At 44.7% G+C, this 18,828-nt stretch overlaps 1 protein-coding gene across 1 annotated transcript in view; it reads right to left on the minus strand.

The window, feature by feature from the left end:
* Nucleotides 1-7,805: 7,805 nt before the first annotated feature.
* shmt2 (serine hydroxymethyltransferase 2 (mitochondrial)) overlaps nt 7,806-18,828 on the minus strand; it is a 30,074-nt gene continuing 19,051 nt past the window's right edge. Inside the window, exons 4-12 of the mRNA XM_066708428.1 lie at nt 16,909-17,109; nt 16,398-16,479; nt 14,657-14,779; nt 12,786-12,925; nt 12,422-12,584; nt 11,465-11,564; nt 11,201-11,356; nt 10,738-10,845; nt 7,806-10,409 (exon numbers count right to left, since the gene is read on the minus strand). Coding sequence (XP_066564525.1) covers nt 10,282-10,409; nt 10,738-10,845; nt 11,201-11,356; nt 11,465-11,564; nt 12,422-12,584; nt 12,786-12,925; nt 14,657-14,779; nt 16,398-16,479; nt 16,909-17,109 — 1,201 coding nt within the window. The 3' untranslated portion in view covers nt 7,806-10,281. The remainder of the gene's footprint in view (nt 10,410-10,737; nt 10,846-11,200; nt 11,357-11,464; nt 11,565-12,421; nt 12,585-12,785; nt 12,926-14,656; nt 14,780-16,397; nt 16,480-16,908; nt 17,110-18,828) is intronic.

The following is an 18,828-nucleotide window of genomic DNA, read 5'->3' on the forward strand; positions in this document are numbered from 1 at the left end:
TTGTCTTCTTTGTCCCACAAGTCCACAGTCTAGAAGGTGAAGCGTTTGAAAATATTAGTTCTACATTGAATTGTTCAACTATAGCGAAACCTTCAAACGTCAAACTCTGAGCCAATTTTCCATTATACCATGGGAACAAAAAAAAGACCAATATGTTTTAACACATTTCCTTGTGTAAAATACTGTTTTATTGTTAAAAGTATTTTACATTACAATAAAAACATTCATACAAATTTTAATACTTGTGATTAAAATTTTTAAAAATCAATTCTTAAAATCACTTAAAATTTTTAAAATCTTTGTGATTTAACAAAAACAAAATACTAAACTTCAAATAAACAAGTGCACAAAACAACAAAACAAACATGATTAAAGCAAACTGCTACCAACATAAAAGTCAAATACATTGAAAATAACTGAAAATGCACTGGACAAAATAAAGAAACAATTAAAAAGGTAAAAATAAAAAACAAACCAAAACGGTCCAATGCATTTAAAATTAAATCCAAAACGGTCAATGTATTTGACAACAGAATAAAACAAAACTAAACCAAAAAAAACCCTAAACAATTAGTGTTTTAAAAACAAATAAATCTTTAAAAACAGTTTTAAAAGTCATTTTAAAAAGCAATCATTCATTAAAGGGTTAAAAGATCTTGGACTCGGGCTCCAGCAGGGGGAGATGGCCGTCCCCGGAGGTGGGTCCCATCACGGGATCCCAGATCTTGTATATGCCAGTTCCTAAAGGCTTCCTCCTTGCCCCTCTGTTGGACCTCCAGATTGACGTAGTCCCTCATGAGCACCATGCCCCTCCGCGCGATGACAATCAGGTCCAGCTCCTGCTTATTGAATAGACAGATATTCCGTCCCTCCCACAGGGCCTGCTTCACTGCGCAGACGACACGCCACCAGCACCTCAGGGTGGAAGATGTTAAAACCCTGGCTGGACCATATAAGATCTGCTGGGCAGTCGCCCGCGCAGGAACAGCAAACCTGTGGAGGAACGGAGAAAACAGGAGCCAGACCCTGTAGGCGGAGGGGCACTCTCTAAAGATGTGAGCCTCCGTCTCCTTCCTCAGGCAACCCTTATAGGGGCAGATGTCATAAGAGGCTAGGCCCCTTCTGTGCATGAACACTTGGGTGGGGAGACACCGACTCACAGCCATCTAGGAGACATCTTTCTGCGTATTTGTGAGGCAAACGTGCGTAGCGTTAGCCCAGATAAACCGGCAGGTTTCGGGAAGGAAATCTTCTATCCGGCTGGTCTCCTGGGTAGATCTCATCTGGCTACAGATGGTCTTATAATCCCAGGAGGCCAGCACGACTTTATGGAGGCCTACTTCGAGCGCAAAGGCTCAGAGCGCCCTGTAGAACGGCGGGGGATCCCACGAGTGCGGCCTGGTGTTATCCATGGCGCAGAGGCCGAATGGTCTCAGGTTGCTGGCAAAGTAGAAGCGGCCTGGATGTTCTTGACCACGTAGGCCAGCCCCTGCGCCTTTATCAGCTGCACAACGTCCGGGACCCCCCTGCCTCCATCCAGGGTACCCTTCACCATTTGCACTCTCTTCAGCCTCTCCATTTTGCTCCCCCAGACAAACCGAAATATAATCCTGGTCACTAGTTTTGCGACGACCTTGTCTGGGGGGAAGATCATTCCTACGTAGAGGAGTATCGGGAAGAGGATGGCCTTTACGACCAGCACCTTACCGGCCATCGTCAAGGTCCTTGTGCTCCAGCCGTGGATCTTTCTTTTGACTTTAGATAAAGCCTCCTCCCAGCTCCGGGTGCCCCTGTTGGTCCCGTCGATCGTAATCCCCAGAACCTTGATGGACGCCTTCACAGGGAACACGGTCGGCGGGCCCCGGCCGACAGGCCATGCCCTGGAGAGGTAGACCTCGCTCTTGGCCTTGTTGACAGCGGCCCCCGTCACCCTGCAGAAGCCGTCCAGCAGTTCCTCAACCCTGGCCACGGACGGCGCGTCCGTGCAGACCACGGCCACGTCGTCCATATAGGCCAGGGCTTTCAGTTGCTCTCCGCCGGAACCCGGGAGATGGAAACCTGTCACCCGGACGTCCCGGCGGATCGCCTGCATGAACGGCTCCAGACAGAGGACGTACAGCAGGGCCGACAGGGGACAACCCTGTCGGACCCCCGACCTGACCGGAAATGGTTCGGTCAGGTGGCGGTTCACAAGGACCCTGCTGCTTAGGCCGCTGTAGATGATCTTAACCCACTTCCTTAGGCCAAGAGCGAGACCCATCCTCTCCATAACAAGCTGCAGGTATTCGTGGCCCACTCTGTCGAAGGCTTTCTCCTGGTCCAGGCTGATTAGGACCAGGGGAAGCCCTCTCTCGTTCGAGTAGGCCACGACATCCCTGAGCAGCATGGCGTTGTCGGCCGCCGATCTCCCCTGGGCACCGCAGACCTGGTCGGGACCCACGACTTGAGGGAGTGGCTGCTGCAGACGGAGCGCCAGTGCTTTGGCCAGTATCTTGTAGTCGGTGCACAGGAGGCTGACCGGCCGCCAGTTCCTCAGATCCTTTGGATCTCCCTTCTTATGAAGAAGAGAGAGGATACTCCTCTTCATAGAAGGGGCCAGTCTACCCTCTCTGTACATCGACCCCAAGACCTGAGCCAGATCTTCCTTAAGCACCTCCCAAAAGATCTTATAGAATTTAGCAGGGATCCCATCGGGACCCGGTGTCCTTCCAGAGTTAAGACTCTTTATCACCTGGGAGAGTTCAGTGGTGGTGATCTCTGGATCCTCCTCCGCCTCCTCGTCCCCCTCGTTGCGGGACTCCAACAGGGACAGAAAGTGATGGATCATATTTTGATCCACCACCTTCTGATCGTACAACTCCCTGTAGAAGTCCCGCACCACTGTCTCAACAGCCTCTCTGCCCTCCACCTCCTGCCCCGAGGAGTCGATCATGGAGGACATTGCAGGATGCCTCTCCTTCGTTTTCTTGAAGAAGAAGCAGCTGCACTTCTCGTCGTCCTCCATGATGCGGACCCTGGAAAGGACCTTGATCTTTTCTTGCTCCTCCCGATAGAGGGCGGAGAGACTCAGTTTGACCCTCTGCAGAGCTGCGGGAAATTCTAAACAAGGCATTGACCATAACATTTCAAACTAAGCAAATGAGCATTTCATTTAATAAGTAACCAAAAATTGCCAACATTAAATGTCTCAGGATGACAAAGGTTTACAATGAGTAGACTGTAAGACTATCTTCTTTTAAAAGGATATCGTACATGAGTCGTACATTTATAAGTCGTTCATGATTACTCTTGTGGGGGACTAATTCCTCTGGCATATCAGCGTAGGAATACACTGCATGCAACAGCAGTGCCAGGCAGGGGTGCATTGTTGATGTTAATAAAAAAAAAAAAAAAAAAACAGATATTCGAGTTAAACAAAATGGGGATGATGCTTCCAAGGTGGGATTCAGATTCTGAATGGCGGTTATGTTGTGCTAATAATCCTTTCCAAATAAATATGAACACAAATGTTTAAATATCCAAAGTATTGTAGAGGGGTAACAACTTTGTTCAGATATAAAGATATGAACTGTGCATAATATGATTAATGTGCATCTTTATCATTATTATTGTTGGTATGGAATCCCTTCTCTGTGTTTGTGTATGGGTGTGTTTGAACAGTATATAAATCAGTTTTGATTGAAAACCATTTCAGCACTGGGCTGTCGTGATGGATACGATGGCCTCGAAAACCAAGAAAACCAAGAAAACCAAGCGTGGCAACAAGGTCTTCTGGGAATCGATTCTACTGAGCCCAACCAGCCCACCTCCACCAGAATGATCCTAAAGAGGGTGAAGCCCTCATCTCTCTGCTGTCTGCTGCATGGAGCCGGGGCGGCGCATCAAGCAGAGGCAGTGGGAGGCCCCGTACTGCCCCCGCTTACAAAAGACGGTGTTATCTGACCCATCAGTGCAGTTCAGAGACAGCTCCTCCATTGGGGGGGAACAGAGATATGCTCCCCAGATCGAGGTGAATGTCAGCGGGGAGCTACAGCCTGAGAGCAGCTGCACAAAAATAAAAAACAGAATATTTAATCCACAGGTTTGAGGTACAATCAATCAATGTTATTTAGCTCTTTAAGATGAAGTATAAATTGAATTTCACTTGAGTACCTTCAAATGCAAACAATCTTTGTCCCATCCTGGCTACCCCACTTGAGAAGCTCTGAACACTCCCCTCTACTCCCCTTTGTTATTTGTAACCCGGCAATCACAACAGTCAGCGAGAAAAGCGTGAAAGATGCGAAAAAAACATCAAGCACAAAAGGGAGGAGACAAAAACACAACAGGAGTTGATCTGCTGGCTTGGGCTGGTGCATTACTGTAAAAGTAAGGGTCAAACACTGGACCAAAAATTATAATAATGAAAATACTGCACTCAACCCGGACACAGGGGTTAAAATGAAAAGTCTGTCATGCAAGAGCAGGCATCAGGAACATTTCATTGTCTTTAATATTGTTCATTCTCTTGTTTTTCACTTTCCTCCTGGCATGGAAAGCGTGCCAACCGGTTTTCACAAAGATTTATACCCATTTATTTTGCCTGAGCTTATTAAATGAAAAGAAACGAAAATCTCAAACGCTCACTTAATAAACAACACTTAGGAACCAATCCACTCTCTCCGCCTGGGCTGTTTAACTGAAATCCCCATTAGCGCTTGGCCGAGATGGATGGCTCGCTCGATGGGCTTTCTTGTACATCATTAAGACAAAGTGCTGGCGACTCCCGAGCATGACGAATAACAATCCATGCAACTGTGCAACAGATCGCCTATTAACCCGCACTTAAAAGACTGAGTGGGATCTTAAAGGAAAACACGGGCCAAATAACAAAAGACAAGGCAAGACCTTCTTTGCAAAACATTATATGACCTTCAAACACTATATTTCACTACAACATGGTCCCCTTTTTCTGCAAAGCAGTTTAGTTCTTCAAGGCGACCAAAGAAAATACTTCTTTCCTCTTCTATCTTTTCCAGTACTAAGGAGCTCCACCTCTTATCTGTCTTAGCACCGCCAAGACAAAAGATGGATACCAAAAGATGCACTCTTAGAACTAATGTGTTAAATTTAACACATTCTGTGTTTGTTCAAGGAGAACACAAAGTTATGTTAACATTTACCAAAGCACAACATGATAGTCTTTTAGGCTGTGTGGGGGGGGAAAATACATTATTGTGTTAAAAATACACATTATTGTGTAACAAAAAAACATTATCGTGTTGTAATTTGGTAAATGTTAACACAAAGCTGTGTTGTCCTTGAACAAACACAGAATGTGTTAAATTGAACACATTATTTCTATTCATTAGAGGGGGTATATGCAACCTCCTGTAGTTAGTGTACTTGTGGAGTCCCAGGTACGTATTGGCATTTAATTAAATTAATTCATCTTGGATATGTACCTGCTTGGGGAAATCGAAATTACATACAGTATAATTTATGAATAGGCACAGGCCTATAATTGAAGTAAATGACTTGTTGATCAAAAAAATAAAAGAAAAAGAAATCCGGGCTGTACTTACTCCCCTCTGATGGTACTGGTGCTCGAATCAGTTCTGTATTTGGAGTTACAAGTTCAATACTGTGAGGACTTTGTGTTGTGAACGCGGATACAGGGCTCGATGGCTTCCCTTCACAACGTGCGAATACCTCTGTGTCGCTTCGTCGACGCGGTGACATTTAATTGTGAGAAAAGGGTGACAGGGGAACAAAACAATCGGCCTGACAATTGACTAAACAAATTAATGAAACCAATTAATTTGCGCTGCCGTTAGCTCTCGTTATATGCTGTGATTTATTGTCAAATTAGCGCGTTAAACATGAGCGGGAGAGCACTGTAACAGCAATCCGTCCAGATTCAGCTAAAACGAGGTGAGAGAGCATCGCTTGTCAGCATTTCTTCTATTATGGAACAGTCTCAGCGCCTCTTGGCTGCAAATTGACTCCCAGCTGCCTCCCGAAGTGCGTTTTCATATCCAGCTGTGAGTGGCGCTCTGGATGGATCCGTCACTCACACACCACCTTACCAAACTGCCTAGATCTAAATAACGATAAAAACAAAAATCAACCATTACATATTTTAGCCGTTCGATTTTTGCCTATTTTTGACTTGAATATAATTTTCTTAGGTTTGGGAAAATTTGCACTACCGAAATAAATACAAAAAATAATAATTAAAACAACTGCAACCCCCTAGGGGATTTAACGCGTCTCGCAACAGACAGCTGTCACACATATAGGCCTAGACTGTTTTTCCAGCACTGACTGATTGAGGTTATGCTTATTTTCATTTTACAGAATAACTGCCTTCCCCTAGAACAGTGGTTCTCCCTGCAGTTTTTTAACTGAGCTCTCAATTACTTCATTACTAGGATACTTAACTGAACCCCAATTTAACTAATACTTTGCGAATCTGAGATCTTCAATGATTTTAAACAGTTGTAGATGTCATGGTAGGTATGAAACTGTAGATGGAAATTAAAATCTCCACATTTGTATAAGCTACATGATTTAAGTCAAATGACGCAAGTACGTTAAATTAAGGGTTCAATTAAGTAATTGGGATCTTGGTTGGAATGAAACCCACCAGGGCAGGAGCTCTCCAGGATCAGTACTGAGAACCAGTGCTCTATAGGCTATGTATATAACTTGTGGGTAATGAGTGCTGTTTTTACGACTGAACCAATAACTTTGATAGGAAACAAATACATCTAGCAGCAATAGCAAGATCACAGTGATACTGCAAAAGAGCAACAGAATCTTAATTCAGTTATTTAAAAGGACCACTTTACAGTTAAAGAGGATCCTGCTGACTCCAGTCCTCAGTGGTGCATAGTTGATGTGATTGGGGTCTAGAGGTGAAGGAGAGTTAGTCAGATCTTGTCTGAAAACTGCAGCCTGCGAGAAAAGCACACTACAATTTGGAAAACGAGATTGTGTTAAACAACCAAAGGAGCGTAGCGCCTTGCAACCAGCGGCAGGGAAGGTCTCTGGAAGGCGGGTCGTGGGAAATATTCAGAGGAGAGCAGTAAAGAGATCACAGCTCCGGGATGAGCAGCTGTTCGGTGTCCCTCATGGAGACATCAGACGTCACTCACCCAGCTGACGTCGAGGCAGCTGTCATGCCCCGAACCCCGTCACGGAGCGTTTTCAGTGATCGCGGAGTCTGGCTTGATTCGGCAGTTTTGCACAGATCTGCACTTTGATTTAAATGTAATTGGTTCAAAGGTTCAGGTCTGCGTTACAAGAACCCAACCAATAAACAGGTGCCGTTCACACCCCTCTCTGCGGTGCGCATCTGAATAGTCACAATTAAATACAGATTAAAATGAACAACTCATTTCATTAGTCATCTGGTTAGTGCACAGGCACAAACGTGCGCTTGAGCTGCTTTGCATATTTTACATTCCAGAAAAAGCGGCTTCAGTGCTACAGAATTATTACTCAATATTATCCACGTCTACAGCGTGCCTGAGTGAAAAGCATGTTTAGTTAATAGGTTGATCAATCTTGCAAAACACTTACAATCTATTAAATTACACGTGCACATGAAAAAGCTTACATGTAGAACTGAAAAGAAAAAAAACAAAAACACAAAGCTGAAAGTTATAATGTATACATCTATATGTATATAATACATCCACAAACACTCATCTACACTGACTACATAATATAACATGGGGCAACTTCAGGATCAATGGGTTAGAAGGACAACAGGTAAGATAATATAAAATAAAACCAAGGAAACGGAAACTTCCGCCATATCTTATCAGAATGATCCTCTTTATTTAACACTATTTGGCCATGAAGATTAACAGCTGTAAGTTAAAAAAACAGAACACTATGCACAAAAATTAATTCAAATTAATTACTGTACAGTCAGCATTCCAACATCTTGTATGCTGTAGAACTTCATGATGTGTAAATATTACAGATGTCCTTTCACCCCCCCTGCCCAAGTTAAATTCATTCCCGTTTGTTACTGATGGGGGTGTACAGTTGCCCTCCCCAAAACTAGAAGTAAAAAACAAAAATATTAGTCTAATTTCAAATTACTGACTGCAAAATCACACAGGCGATGGGGCAGGGGCAGAAAAAGTTCTACAAAAGCATCCTATCCTGACCAGCTGTGATCCTACTGGGTGTATAGGATACCTTGTATGGTAGATCCCAAGCAAAACTCTTTCAACAACGCTGCACTAAGTGATATCAGAAGCATGATTTAAGATTAAAGTTTCATGATCAAAGCTTGGTCAGATCACATGGATTCATGATCCTATAATGTCCAGTGAAGATAGCATTGGACCATTTAGCAGAACCATATCAGTTGGACTGCTTGGGATGAAATTAATTGGATCCTTTCATCTTGGATAGACATCAAAGATAGACGTCCATTATTCAAAATTCTGTTTCTTGCTCTACAGCTTGATTGTGTGCTTTAGTAACCAGCCCTAATTATGCAAGTTGATCAAGAAAGATTACATTATTGTTTTCCCCTCCCACAACATTTAAAGAACCTGCCATAAAAAAACAAAACCTAAATTAAGTGGTTTAGGCAGCATAATTTTTTTTTTTTTTACAAAACAAAGCTGGCTATATACTGCTTTGTTTAGTATATGCCTGTATATTTGTATGTAAATATACTGTGTGTATATATTTTATATATAAAACATACACACACACACACACATATATATATATATATATATATATATATATATAATACAATACAATACAATACAATACATTTAATCTAGGTGCAATGTTTTTATGAAAATTTGTATTCAGTTACAAAAATTTAAAAAATGCAATAATAAAAAAAAAAAACTATTGGGTTAATGAGAGATCTAAGAAATGATTATAAATGTAAACAGATGTCCAATGACAATGGGGAAAGACGTTTTTTGCAGATTTCAGAGCACCGGGTCCCAGATGACCCAGGTTACCATTGGAAGATTTTTTTTATTTTTTATTTTTTGTTATACACACGCACCTCCAAAAAAAAAGATATTACTCTTTCTGACAGAGGTCCCAGCCCCTGTAACCATGTTCAATTAAAGATTCAGTCAAAATGACACTGCAGAGCTGTTTAAAGATGGTTTGTCAACAATATCTAAAACTAAGAAGTTGCAATATGTATGTAGTGTGTGTGTATGTGTGTATATATATATATATATATGTATATTATAGTAATTAATCTTAGTAGACACTAAAGTGTCACACCGAGACTAGGCGGTGTTCTAAGTACCAACAGCTGCTAAGTGATAATAGAAATAATATATTGTGATTATAATTCATAATATAGACCACCATGGGAACTTGTTGTGCATTTGATACTAATTGATTTTAATTTAATCCTCCAGGAAAGGGAAGACAGGTTTTGTCACAGAGGAAGAGGGGGAAACTGCTGCCTCTGGATCGCCAGATTCCACACAAAACACTCCCAACCCCAAGCTGAAATGCACATACGTGTGCAGACACCCCCTGGAGTCTCACAGCTGTCCGTGGCCCCGGACTGAAGACTGTATAATCACAGGCAAAGATGACTATACTGACATGTAGGCTTCCTCAGGACTAATTAATTAATTAATTAATTAATTAATTAATTAAGTCACACCTTAAGAGAACTCCAGGGCTCCTAATAAGGCTCAGTTGAGGTTAATTAAGTTCAATCACAAATCCAAGAGTGTCTGAACACAATAAACTGCTTTTCTTAAATTATTCATTTTCATAATTTCTAATATATATATATATATATATATATATATATATATATATATATATATATATATATATATATATATATAATGTATCACACACACATACACACACACACGATATATACTTTTCCTCCTCATTTTAGCAGGAGTGGTGGTTCATTACACGGAGGTTACTGAACAGCCTGCTGGGAAGGGATGTCTGTAGCCTGTGGTGAGTGGAATGGGACACCTGCGGCCTGGCAGTCCCTTTAAACAAGATCCCGGCTCAGTGTGAGACGGGCACAGCGCTGCTAACACACGGCCAGCACTGCCATTTGTTTTCCAGACAGTTCAGAAGGATCACGCGTGGAGGACCAAGTAAAACAGGATTCAAAACAGAAGGTGCCTTAGTCTTTTTGTCAGTCAATCAGAGATCAGAAGGCTGGGACGATGGCAGCAGGGTGGATTTGTTGCTCCACTCTGTGTGAGATGCTCCTCTCTCTCTCCCTCTCTTACCCCTTTCTCCCCATTTTCCTCGGGGCTAGTGATCCTGGAACCCAGGCATGGGGAAGGAACGGGCAAACTTCTCCACACGCTGCCTCAGGTCTGCAATCTTGGCCTTGGTCTCTGGGTCCTGCAGGAGGAAGTTCTTGAAGTCTTGGAGCTTAGCTGGAGAGCAGAAGGAGGTGGACATTTTTTTTATAAATATATATAATGTAATTACAATGATAATTCTCAGTCAGTATCAGTTTGTGATCACTTGCTTTTCTACATTTAAGTAGTATTGGGTGCATTTTTTATTAGTTAACTGGAACTGTCTGGTAAGCCGCTGAGATGTCATGCTGAAGTGGAACACACGAACTGCGGACTCCACCAACCTCTGTGCAAAGGGACTGCTGCACGATTGATCGCGATACCCTGGCACCACGAACAAGATGCTGGCATAGATGCTTTTCTTTTTCTCATCCCACCCCTAGCCCTGACAGCTCCTTCTCACCAGTCTTCTTCTTCACGTCAATGGCGATCTCGAAGCCCTCGTGCATGAAGTCCACCACTTTCTCAAAGTCGGCTTCCTTGAACTGCCTGGAGGTCAGCGCAGGGGCTCCTACAAAAAGGAGAGAACAGAGTAATTTTCCATGACAGCAGATCTGATTTCCAAGTCCTCAGCGTCTTGTCTATCAATGCCTATAACCCAGCTATCGATTGGAACAGGGCAGAGGTCTCTTTCAATCCCTTCCCTGAACTTCTAAAGGTCAACCAACTGGAAATCCAGCACAGCCTCCCTCCAGCCTCTCAGGAATACTTCTTGTACCCAATTGGTCACATTCTGTCATATAAATAGGAATGATGATCCAACAGCACACATTTAACCATTTATTCATTCCTAAATATCAAGAAATGCACTTTTGCAACTCAATTCATTGTCCACCCTGGCCGCCCAGCCACCTAAAATCACATACCCAGTCTGAGTCCTCCAGGCGTGAGGGCGCTCTTGTCCCCAGGGCAGGTGTTCTTGTTGGCAGTGATGGACACCAGCTCCAGCACTCTCTCGGCCCGGGCGCCATCTAGGGCCTTGGGCCTCAGGTCCACCAGAACCAGGTGATTGTCGGTGCCCCCTGCAAACAACCAACACAGAACCACTCAGCTCGCCCGCCTCTGAACCAATCATGACTGACTCTGCATACCGCCTTCTTAAGCCCCTCCCCCTCTCTGAAGAGTCATACCTGACACCAGTGTGTACCCCTTCTTCAGCAGAGCGTCGGACATGGACTTCGCGTTACGGAGGACCTGGGCAGCATAATCCTTGAACATGGGGGAAGCAGCCTGATGGGAGAGAGTGAAAGAGGGGGGTAAGTGTATAAATCAATGCATTTTTAAAAACATTTTATTTAGTAAAGCTGGAGGGATTTTGGCTTGATTAAACACGTTACACTTGATCTCAGCCACGCTTCCGGACACGGCAGGAAGGCAATCTAATGTCTTTTGTTGGGTTAAGCAGCTAAGACAGCAGGTTTTATTTTAAAAGCAACCTCCAAAATTGCCATGCAAATCTCATCCCTAATATTGCCTCTGTTTCTGTGGTTTGACCTCTGACCTGTCAGTCGATCCATTTGTTCCGTCAACAGGTGTCCAATAGCCCCCTCCCCACCCTGCATGATTCCTCAGCGACAAAGAGTTTATCCTCTTGGTAATAACATGCAATCATAAATCGCTCCTTTCAGTGAATGCGGGAATGCGGTACAAGGGCTTAGCGCTAATTCTGACCCAACAGTGTGGTTATCCGGATATCTGGAACTACAAACAATGCGTTCCAAAATAACAAAAGAATAAACTACAGAATTATCATTATTTTTAAGTACTAAAACTGTACAACATGTTCTCTCCTTTCTTGCGTAAGCAGGCCTGAGAGTTAAACCATATAAAATGTGATCAAGCACAGAACTGTTCAAGGGCACTGCTCTGATGGATCACTTTTCTCCTGCACGGTTTGCCCTTGAAATCAGAGTGCGGCAGAGGAAAAGGCATCGGATAGAGAAGCAGTCTAAAAAGGGCCAGGACGACATGGGTTTTTGTCCAACCCCGGTGGTCCAGATTGTTTGTAATGATTTTCTTTGAGGGGGAACATCCCTATCCCCTCGCCCACTTCCAGCGCTGTATCAAGGTTTGCGGTTTAGGCCTACCTGTTTGAGCGCCACGGCAACTGCAGCGATGGCGTGGTTGTGTGGGCCTCCCTGCAACGAGGGGAACACTGAGAAGTTGACCCGGTCCTCCAGGTTGTACAGCACCTCCCGGCCCTTCTTGTCCACCGAGCGCACGCCCTTACGGTAAAAAATGAGGCCCGCCCTGCGCCAACACAGAGGCACAGGAAAGGGGTGAATTCAGAGTGGGAAAACGCCACACAGAGAGAGACCTACCACACTTAAAACGAGATTCCCTGACAAATCTCCAAAGCACCATAAGGAGGAGATGGAAACGCACCGGATGGTTGGCCTTGTCAATCCTACCGTAGCAGTTTCCTACAAAAAGAAAAACAGGTGTGCTCACCGGGCTCCACGCAGGGTCTTGTGGGTGGTGCTGGTGACGAGGTCTGCGTACTCGAAGGGGGAAGGGATAACCCCGGCTGCCACTAGGCCGCTGATGTGAGCCATGTCAGCCAAAAGGTAGGCGTTCACCTCCGAGCAGACCTGTGCAGGCGAGAGAGAGAGAGAGAGAGAGAGAGGGCGTGAATCCCAGAGAGGAACGCTGAATATGCTATGATCAGCTCACGGCAGCCTACAGCACCGTGACGTAGCCAAAGCAAAATTAGAAGTGTACTGGCTAGACCATGGTGAATTACTAAACTCATTTACCTGATTGATTTTCACAAGGTTGACGACTGACACATCGAGAGAATGCCGGCTTAATTAATACTGTTTCGAGTGGAAGGGTAAGAGGTCAGAGCACACCAGGAAAGGTGTGAGAAAGAGAGAGAGAGGCAGAGAAGTCACAGGACACAGCACCAGGGTCAGCGAAGGAAAAGGTTGAAAGAAGGGGAAATAAGTGTGTGAAGAGAGAGAGCAAAAAAGGAGAAAAGAAGAAAAAAAGCACTTCACAACATCCCCCACTCCCTGCAGAGTCTAAGAAAAGCAGCCCTGGGACTGCTTTAACCCCATAGCTTGTACCGCGGAGTGCAGCCGCACGAGACGAGACATTCAACACTGTTTGTTTGCAATTATCCCGAGCTGCAACAGAAGAACAAATATAATTCTACAGATGTCGTCTGTGTGGGTGAGGCTGTGAGAGGGGAGGTCTGCAAAGCATGACAGGCTCCCCCCACCACCCCCGCAACCCTCCGGAGGTGCTCAAATCTGCTGCAGGTAGCGGCTCCAAAATCCACCGGCACCGGCACTGCCTTATTAGGCTCTGTATTAAAGACCTCGCCTATCAGCCGATTAGCATATTCATCACACATTCCACTTAAGTTGCTTTCCACCCCACTGCAACTGCAAAGCACCACATTTATTTATATGATTTCGTTACATCCAATTTAGAATAATGGTCTGTGTAAATGCTAACCCCCCCACCACACCCCCCTACCTCACCTATTAATCAATATTAGATGTGGTTCTCTCGTTGCATTAAAAAGAAACGCTAATATGCACTTCATCAGAATGAGACGCGGCACAATAATGATTTCTTAATGGGAAGGAAATGCAGAATTTCGCCCCGACAGAAAAATAATGCCATCGCCAGGGCGGCTGTCGTCAGGGAGCTGCTTGGAACTTGTCCTCGGAGTCGGGCGGCGACAAATGCCTTGAAGGTCACCCGAGTCGAAGCACATCTCTCACACTGGGACCCACTCGGACCCCCCCCTCCCCCGGCTGGTTTTTATGGGTTGACGGGAGTAATTTTGTGCCAGCCAAGACAATCAGGTCCGAGAATTCACTGGGATTGCAGGATTTCAGATACTATGAACTTGCACCCCATCCATCTACCACCCCACCCCCCCCCCCCACCACAGAGACTACACTCTGCTGGGACACGGGCACAGTTTTCCCAGCACAGAGGGAAGGAAACTGCCACCTACTGGTTCAAACCAGCATTTTCCCTAAACATCTCCCTTAAAACCCGTGCCCTGGACTAGCCTTCATCAGATCCGTCTAGACCCGGGTCTGAGGAGATGTGGAGTCCTGATTGAAGACTTTCCCTTCTAAAAACATTCCCCGGACCCGTGGGTTTAACTGCTGTAGTTACTGGGCCAGGTATAACGCAGGTGAGGATTTGAACAGACCTAGACAACCTGCTGGATTGTTGGCCTCAAGCACTGGCTGGAAGAACGCTGTGGCTGCATTCATGAATCAAGAATAAGGACCAATTATTAGAATAATAAAAGGGAAAGATAGAAAGTTAGGAAGACGGGAAGTGGTGTGGCTGACCTTCTTCATGCGGGCATAGTCGATGAGGCGGGCGTAGGCGCTGGTTCCCGCGATGATCAGTTTGGGGCGGAAGAGACGGGCGGTCATCTCCAGCTTGTCATAGTCAATAATTCCGGTCTGGGGCTGCAACCATAACAACACAACAGCATTCATTATTTTTCTGTGAACTGTTTACCTGGTTTTCAAACAGAGAAGAAAGCAGCAATCATCTATCTGGTACCATTCACAGTGGGAGCAGGAACTCTCTCATTTTAAATAAATAAAGGAAGTGAAATATGCCTCTTAACAGGTTTTTGGAGATGTGGCAATTTCTTAATTAAACTTAGGAGAAAGACAAATTGTGCTCAGTTGTTTTAGCTATTGCTGCTTAATGATCCCTTGGTGATGCTGCTCAGAGGAGAAAATTTAATAAAAAGAAAACCTGGCATAGAGCTCAGGTGTTAAGCAGCTAAATTACACCCGTTTGTCTGAAGTTGAAGCCCCCCCCCCCCCCCCCATTATAAACACAGTAAATTCACCACACCGTATCTAAAACGGGTAATATAGCATTGGTACTAATAGACTCTGTTCAATAAGATGTGCTACAGCTTAAATAATTTCCATGATGACTTTGAAAGCACAAAATAATACTGAAAAATTAAACGAAACAAACAGAACATTAGGCTTTTAAGTCCTTGTAACTTGACACACCCTTTAGAAAACTGCAGGGGACACCCAGTTAAAAGCAACACAGGTCGTTGGGTGAATCAATGGTGTGTCCCAGCATGTTTTGGGCTCTAGAACGAGGCCTGGTTTCCACCTCACACCAAGAGCATAATGAAAGCAGTCTGCAGTTGTGTGTGGTGGTCTCTGATGGACCATTCTCAATACTAAACTGCAATCCAAAGCCATCATTCTTTTGGCTTAAAGCACCATTATAAAGCGTACCCAAATAAATCATGATTTGTACCCATTATCATAAAATTAGGTTGTTTTTTTGTGTCTCCCCCCTCCAATGCACACCGAGATGGGTGGGTGCTCTGTGCAACAACGCAGAGACATTTCTTTCAACGAGAAACGATTTGCAGAAGAGTAGCGCAGCAACGGCTCGCTCTCTGTGTAGCAATCGCAAGCTCCCAGGAGAAGAATAATAGGAAATAGACAGACAGGCTGTTACTCCCTGATGGGTTTGTGCGTTTTGTTTTGTTCTTTATTTTGGAATAAAAATAAAATAATTACGAGAAATTATGCATCATTTAATGACCCAAAACCAGAAGACAATACCTAATGCGATTAGAACTAGTAATTCGCTTCAGCTCGCCTGAACATACTGGTTTAGAAATAAGAAAGGATAAAAAGTGCCCGTCTTAAACCCCCGCCATGTTCCCAAAGGGGATTGTGATACAATGAGAACTTATACACAAGTAATGCCATAACTAAGGTAGCTAGTGGGTGTGGATTGGTGTGTCTAGAGCTAAAAACAAAAAAAAAAAACACATCAGCTGTCCTCTTGCATCGTCCGTCCATTAACTGATTCCTCCACTCCATCAAGCCCCCTCTACTTTCGCGACAAAGCAGTCAGGGCTCGGCCTGTCGATTTTCTATTAGTCCCGCCGTATCTGGGTTTGTCAGCACCTCAATCACAGCTTCAGAGTCCCCGACAGCTCCGCAAACACCCCGCCCCCCTCCACAGGCGAACCCCGCCGCCTGGACATGGGACACGGCGGTCAAGTTATCAATCAGCGGCACATGGCACACTCACATTCAGCTTGTAGGGCATGGACTCGAAGAAAATGGATGTGGCCGAAATCCTCTTCACGTCTGACATGTAGCCGTGAGTGAGACTGAGAACAGGGAGTGGGAGAGAAAGGAGGAAAAGGAATTTAGTATTTGTGACGTCATCCTCTGAATCGTTTTTATCTCTATCTAGATCTATAAAAATATTAATTTAAGGTCAATGAATAAGAATTAAACAAAAAAAAAAACAAAAAAATGATTCGCTTTTTTAGTCACGGATAACTGCGTTTTCTAGACCCACTAATTAAATGGCACTGGGTCTGTCCAAGACCAGGACAGGAGACCACTATGATGTGTGAACAAGTTACACAACGCCAGGTCCTGCTAAAGAGACCGGGGAGGAAATAAAGGCCGATTACACTGCGTTTATTCAAGAACTTATATTTGATGGAGAGGTGTGGCAGTTTTGGACACCAAGGAATACATGAAAGGGGGAAATGAGACCCAGAAGGGAGGAGAGGACCGGCGACACTCACTGTCCCCCGTCAGGCAGGTCCAGTCCCATGATGCGGTCGTGGGGTTGCAGGACGGCGGTGTAGGCGGCAAAGTTGGCGGGGGAGCCGGAGTAGGGCTGCACGTTCACACCCCACTGCTCAGGGTCCAGGCTGAACGCCTCCAGCGCCCGCTTCTCGCACAGCAGCTCGATCTGGTCCACCACTTCTGCCCCACCGTAATACCTGCCAGGACACAGAGAGAGAGAGAGAGAGAGAGAGAGAGAGAGAGAGAGAGAGAGAGGTATGGGGTCAGAGCGAGAGAAACATGATCAGAGCTTGATGGACCACAAACGGGGGCCCCACATGATCAACATCACACACGCGTCCTTTGAAAGCAGCCTGGAAAGTTGACTGTGAGAACCTGCTTTTTCTGCCTGCCTCCCAAGACTCGCAAAACCCCAGGATGGAGTCTTCTTTATATTATTTCAAATACTTCCCGAATTTCAGCTTTGCGTTTATTAGGTCTCAGTGCTGCCGTGCGACTCCTCTCCATGAAAGAAACGGTTAATCTCATCCACTCTGTGACTGCTTAAAGGTTATCGACACTACATAGGGCTGAAGCAAATTAATTCTGAATAAAGCCCTGGATGAGGAAGAAACAACTAAACTATTGAATTAAGGGCCGTTTATTTGAAACAAAAAATTTAAAATCGGTGGTGGATTGTGCAATTCTCAAAAGCCTCTGGTTTTCTAGAACAATCAGTGGCATTAAACATGTTGTTTCGCCCCCTCCCTAAACCTCCTCAGACTGTTGCATCTTTAAATAAACACAAAACTAAATCACAGAAAAAGAAAACTAACACACACACACACAAAACAAAGCTACCAGAGATTATAAAAACAAAAAACAAAACAATACGGGCCACGGGTCACTAATTAAAAATGCATGAAGGATTATATAAATAAGAATGAGACGGGAGCAAAAAAAACAAGCGTGTATTCAGTTAATCACTGGGAAACGCGCAAGAAAATCTCAAGGTATCGGCTGTGGTGGTTAAATCCTCGTATTCTCTTCTTTCCAAGTCAGATCGAAGCTCTAAGCCGATTTAAAACTTTATTCTTGATTTCATTCGCGTTATTGTACTTCCACGGCAGACACGTTGCACTGGTTTTGAATTGATTGAATAAAGGATTCTCAAAAATGAGCATTAAAGAGGTATTAAGGCAGTTCAAGTCGTCTACTTAAAATCACAATCCTCGCTTTAATGGGGTCGGTCAGACAAGAGGATTAAGCAAGCTTTGATAATATTCATACTTAACCCTTTTACTGGGGGGGTTGGGGGGGGTTCTGGCGGTAATCCTGGTAGAAACACGAGCAACAAGAACTGTAATCAAACAGGCAGGTTATTCGCTCTGTAGCCAGCAAGACAGGGATTGTTCATCGTTAATCTGGCCAGGTATTTGGGTTGAGGATTTGCATTGATATTCATTATTCCAAGAAGAGAAGAGGAAAGGCAGGGAGAGGGAGAGAAGGAAGGAGAGGGGGATGGAAGGATAGAAGGAGGGAGGGAGAGAGTGAGGGAAAGGGGGAGAGAAGGAGGGATGGAAGGCAAGAGGGACAGAGGTAGAGGGAGAAAGAGCAACAGAGGGAGGGGAGAGAGGGAGGGATGGAAGGAGAGGCACAGAGGTAGAGATAGAGAGGCAGGGATGGGATTAGAGAGGTACAGAAAGAGGAAAGGTATAGAGGGAGGGATGGAAGGACAGAGATGGAGGAAGGTACGGATTGAGGGACAGAGGTAGAGAGGGTGGAAGAGTGAGGGAAGGAGAGAGGTAGAGAAGGAAGGAGAGAGGTGGAGGAGAGAAGGAGGGAGGGACAGAGTATGAGGGAAAGGGGAGAGAAGGATAGAGAGGAGGGAGGTAAGGAGAGAGAGAGGGATAGGGATGCAAAGCACTAGCCATTCT

This window comes from Amia ocellicauda, chromosome 7 (assembly GCF_036373705.1).
Source record: "Amia ocellicauda isolate fAmiCal2 chromosome 7, fAmiCal2.hap1, whole genome shotgun sequence".
Lineage (NCBI taxonomy): Eukaryota > Metazoa > Chordata > Actinopteri > Amiiformes > Amiidae > Amia > Amia ocellicauda.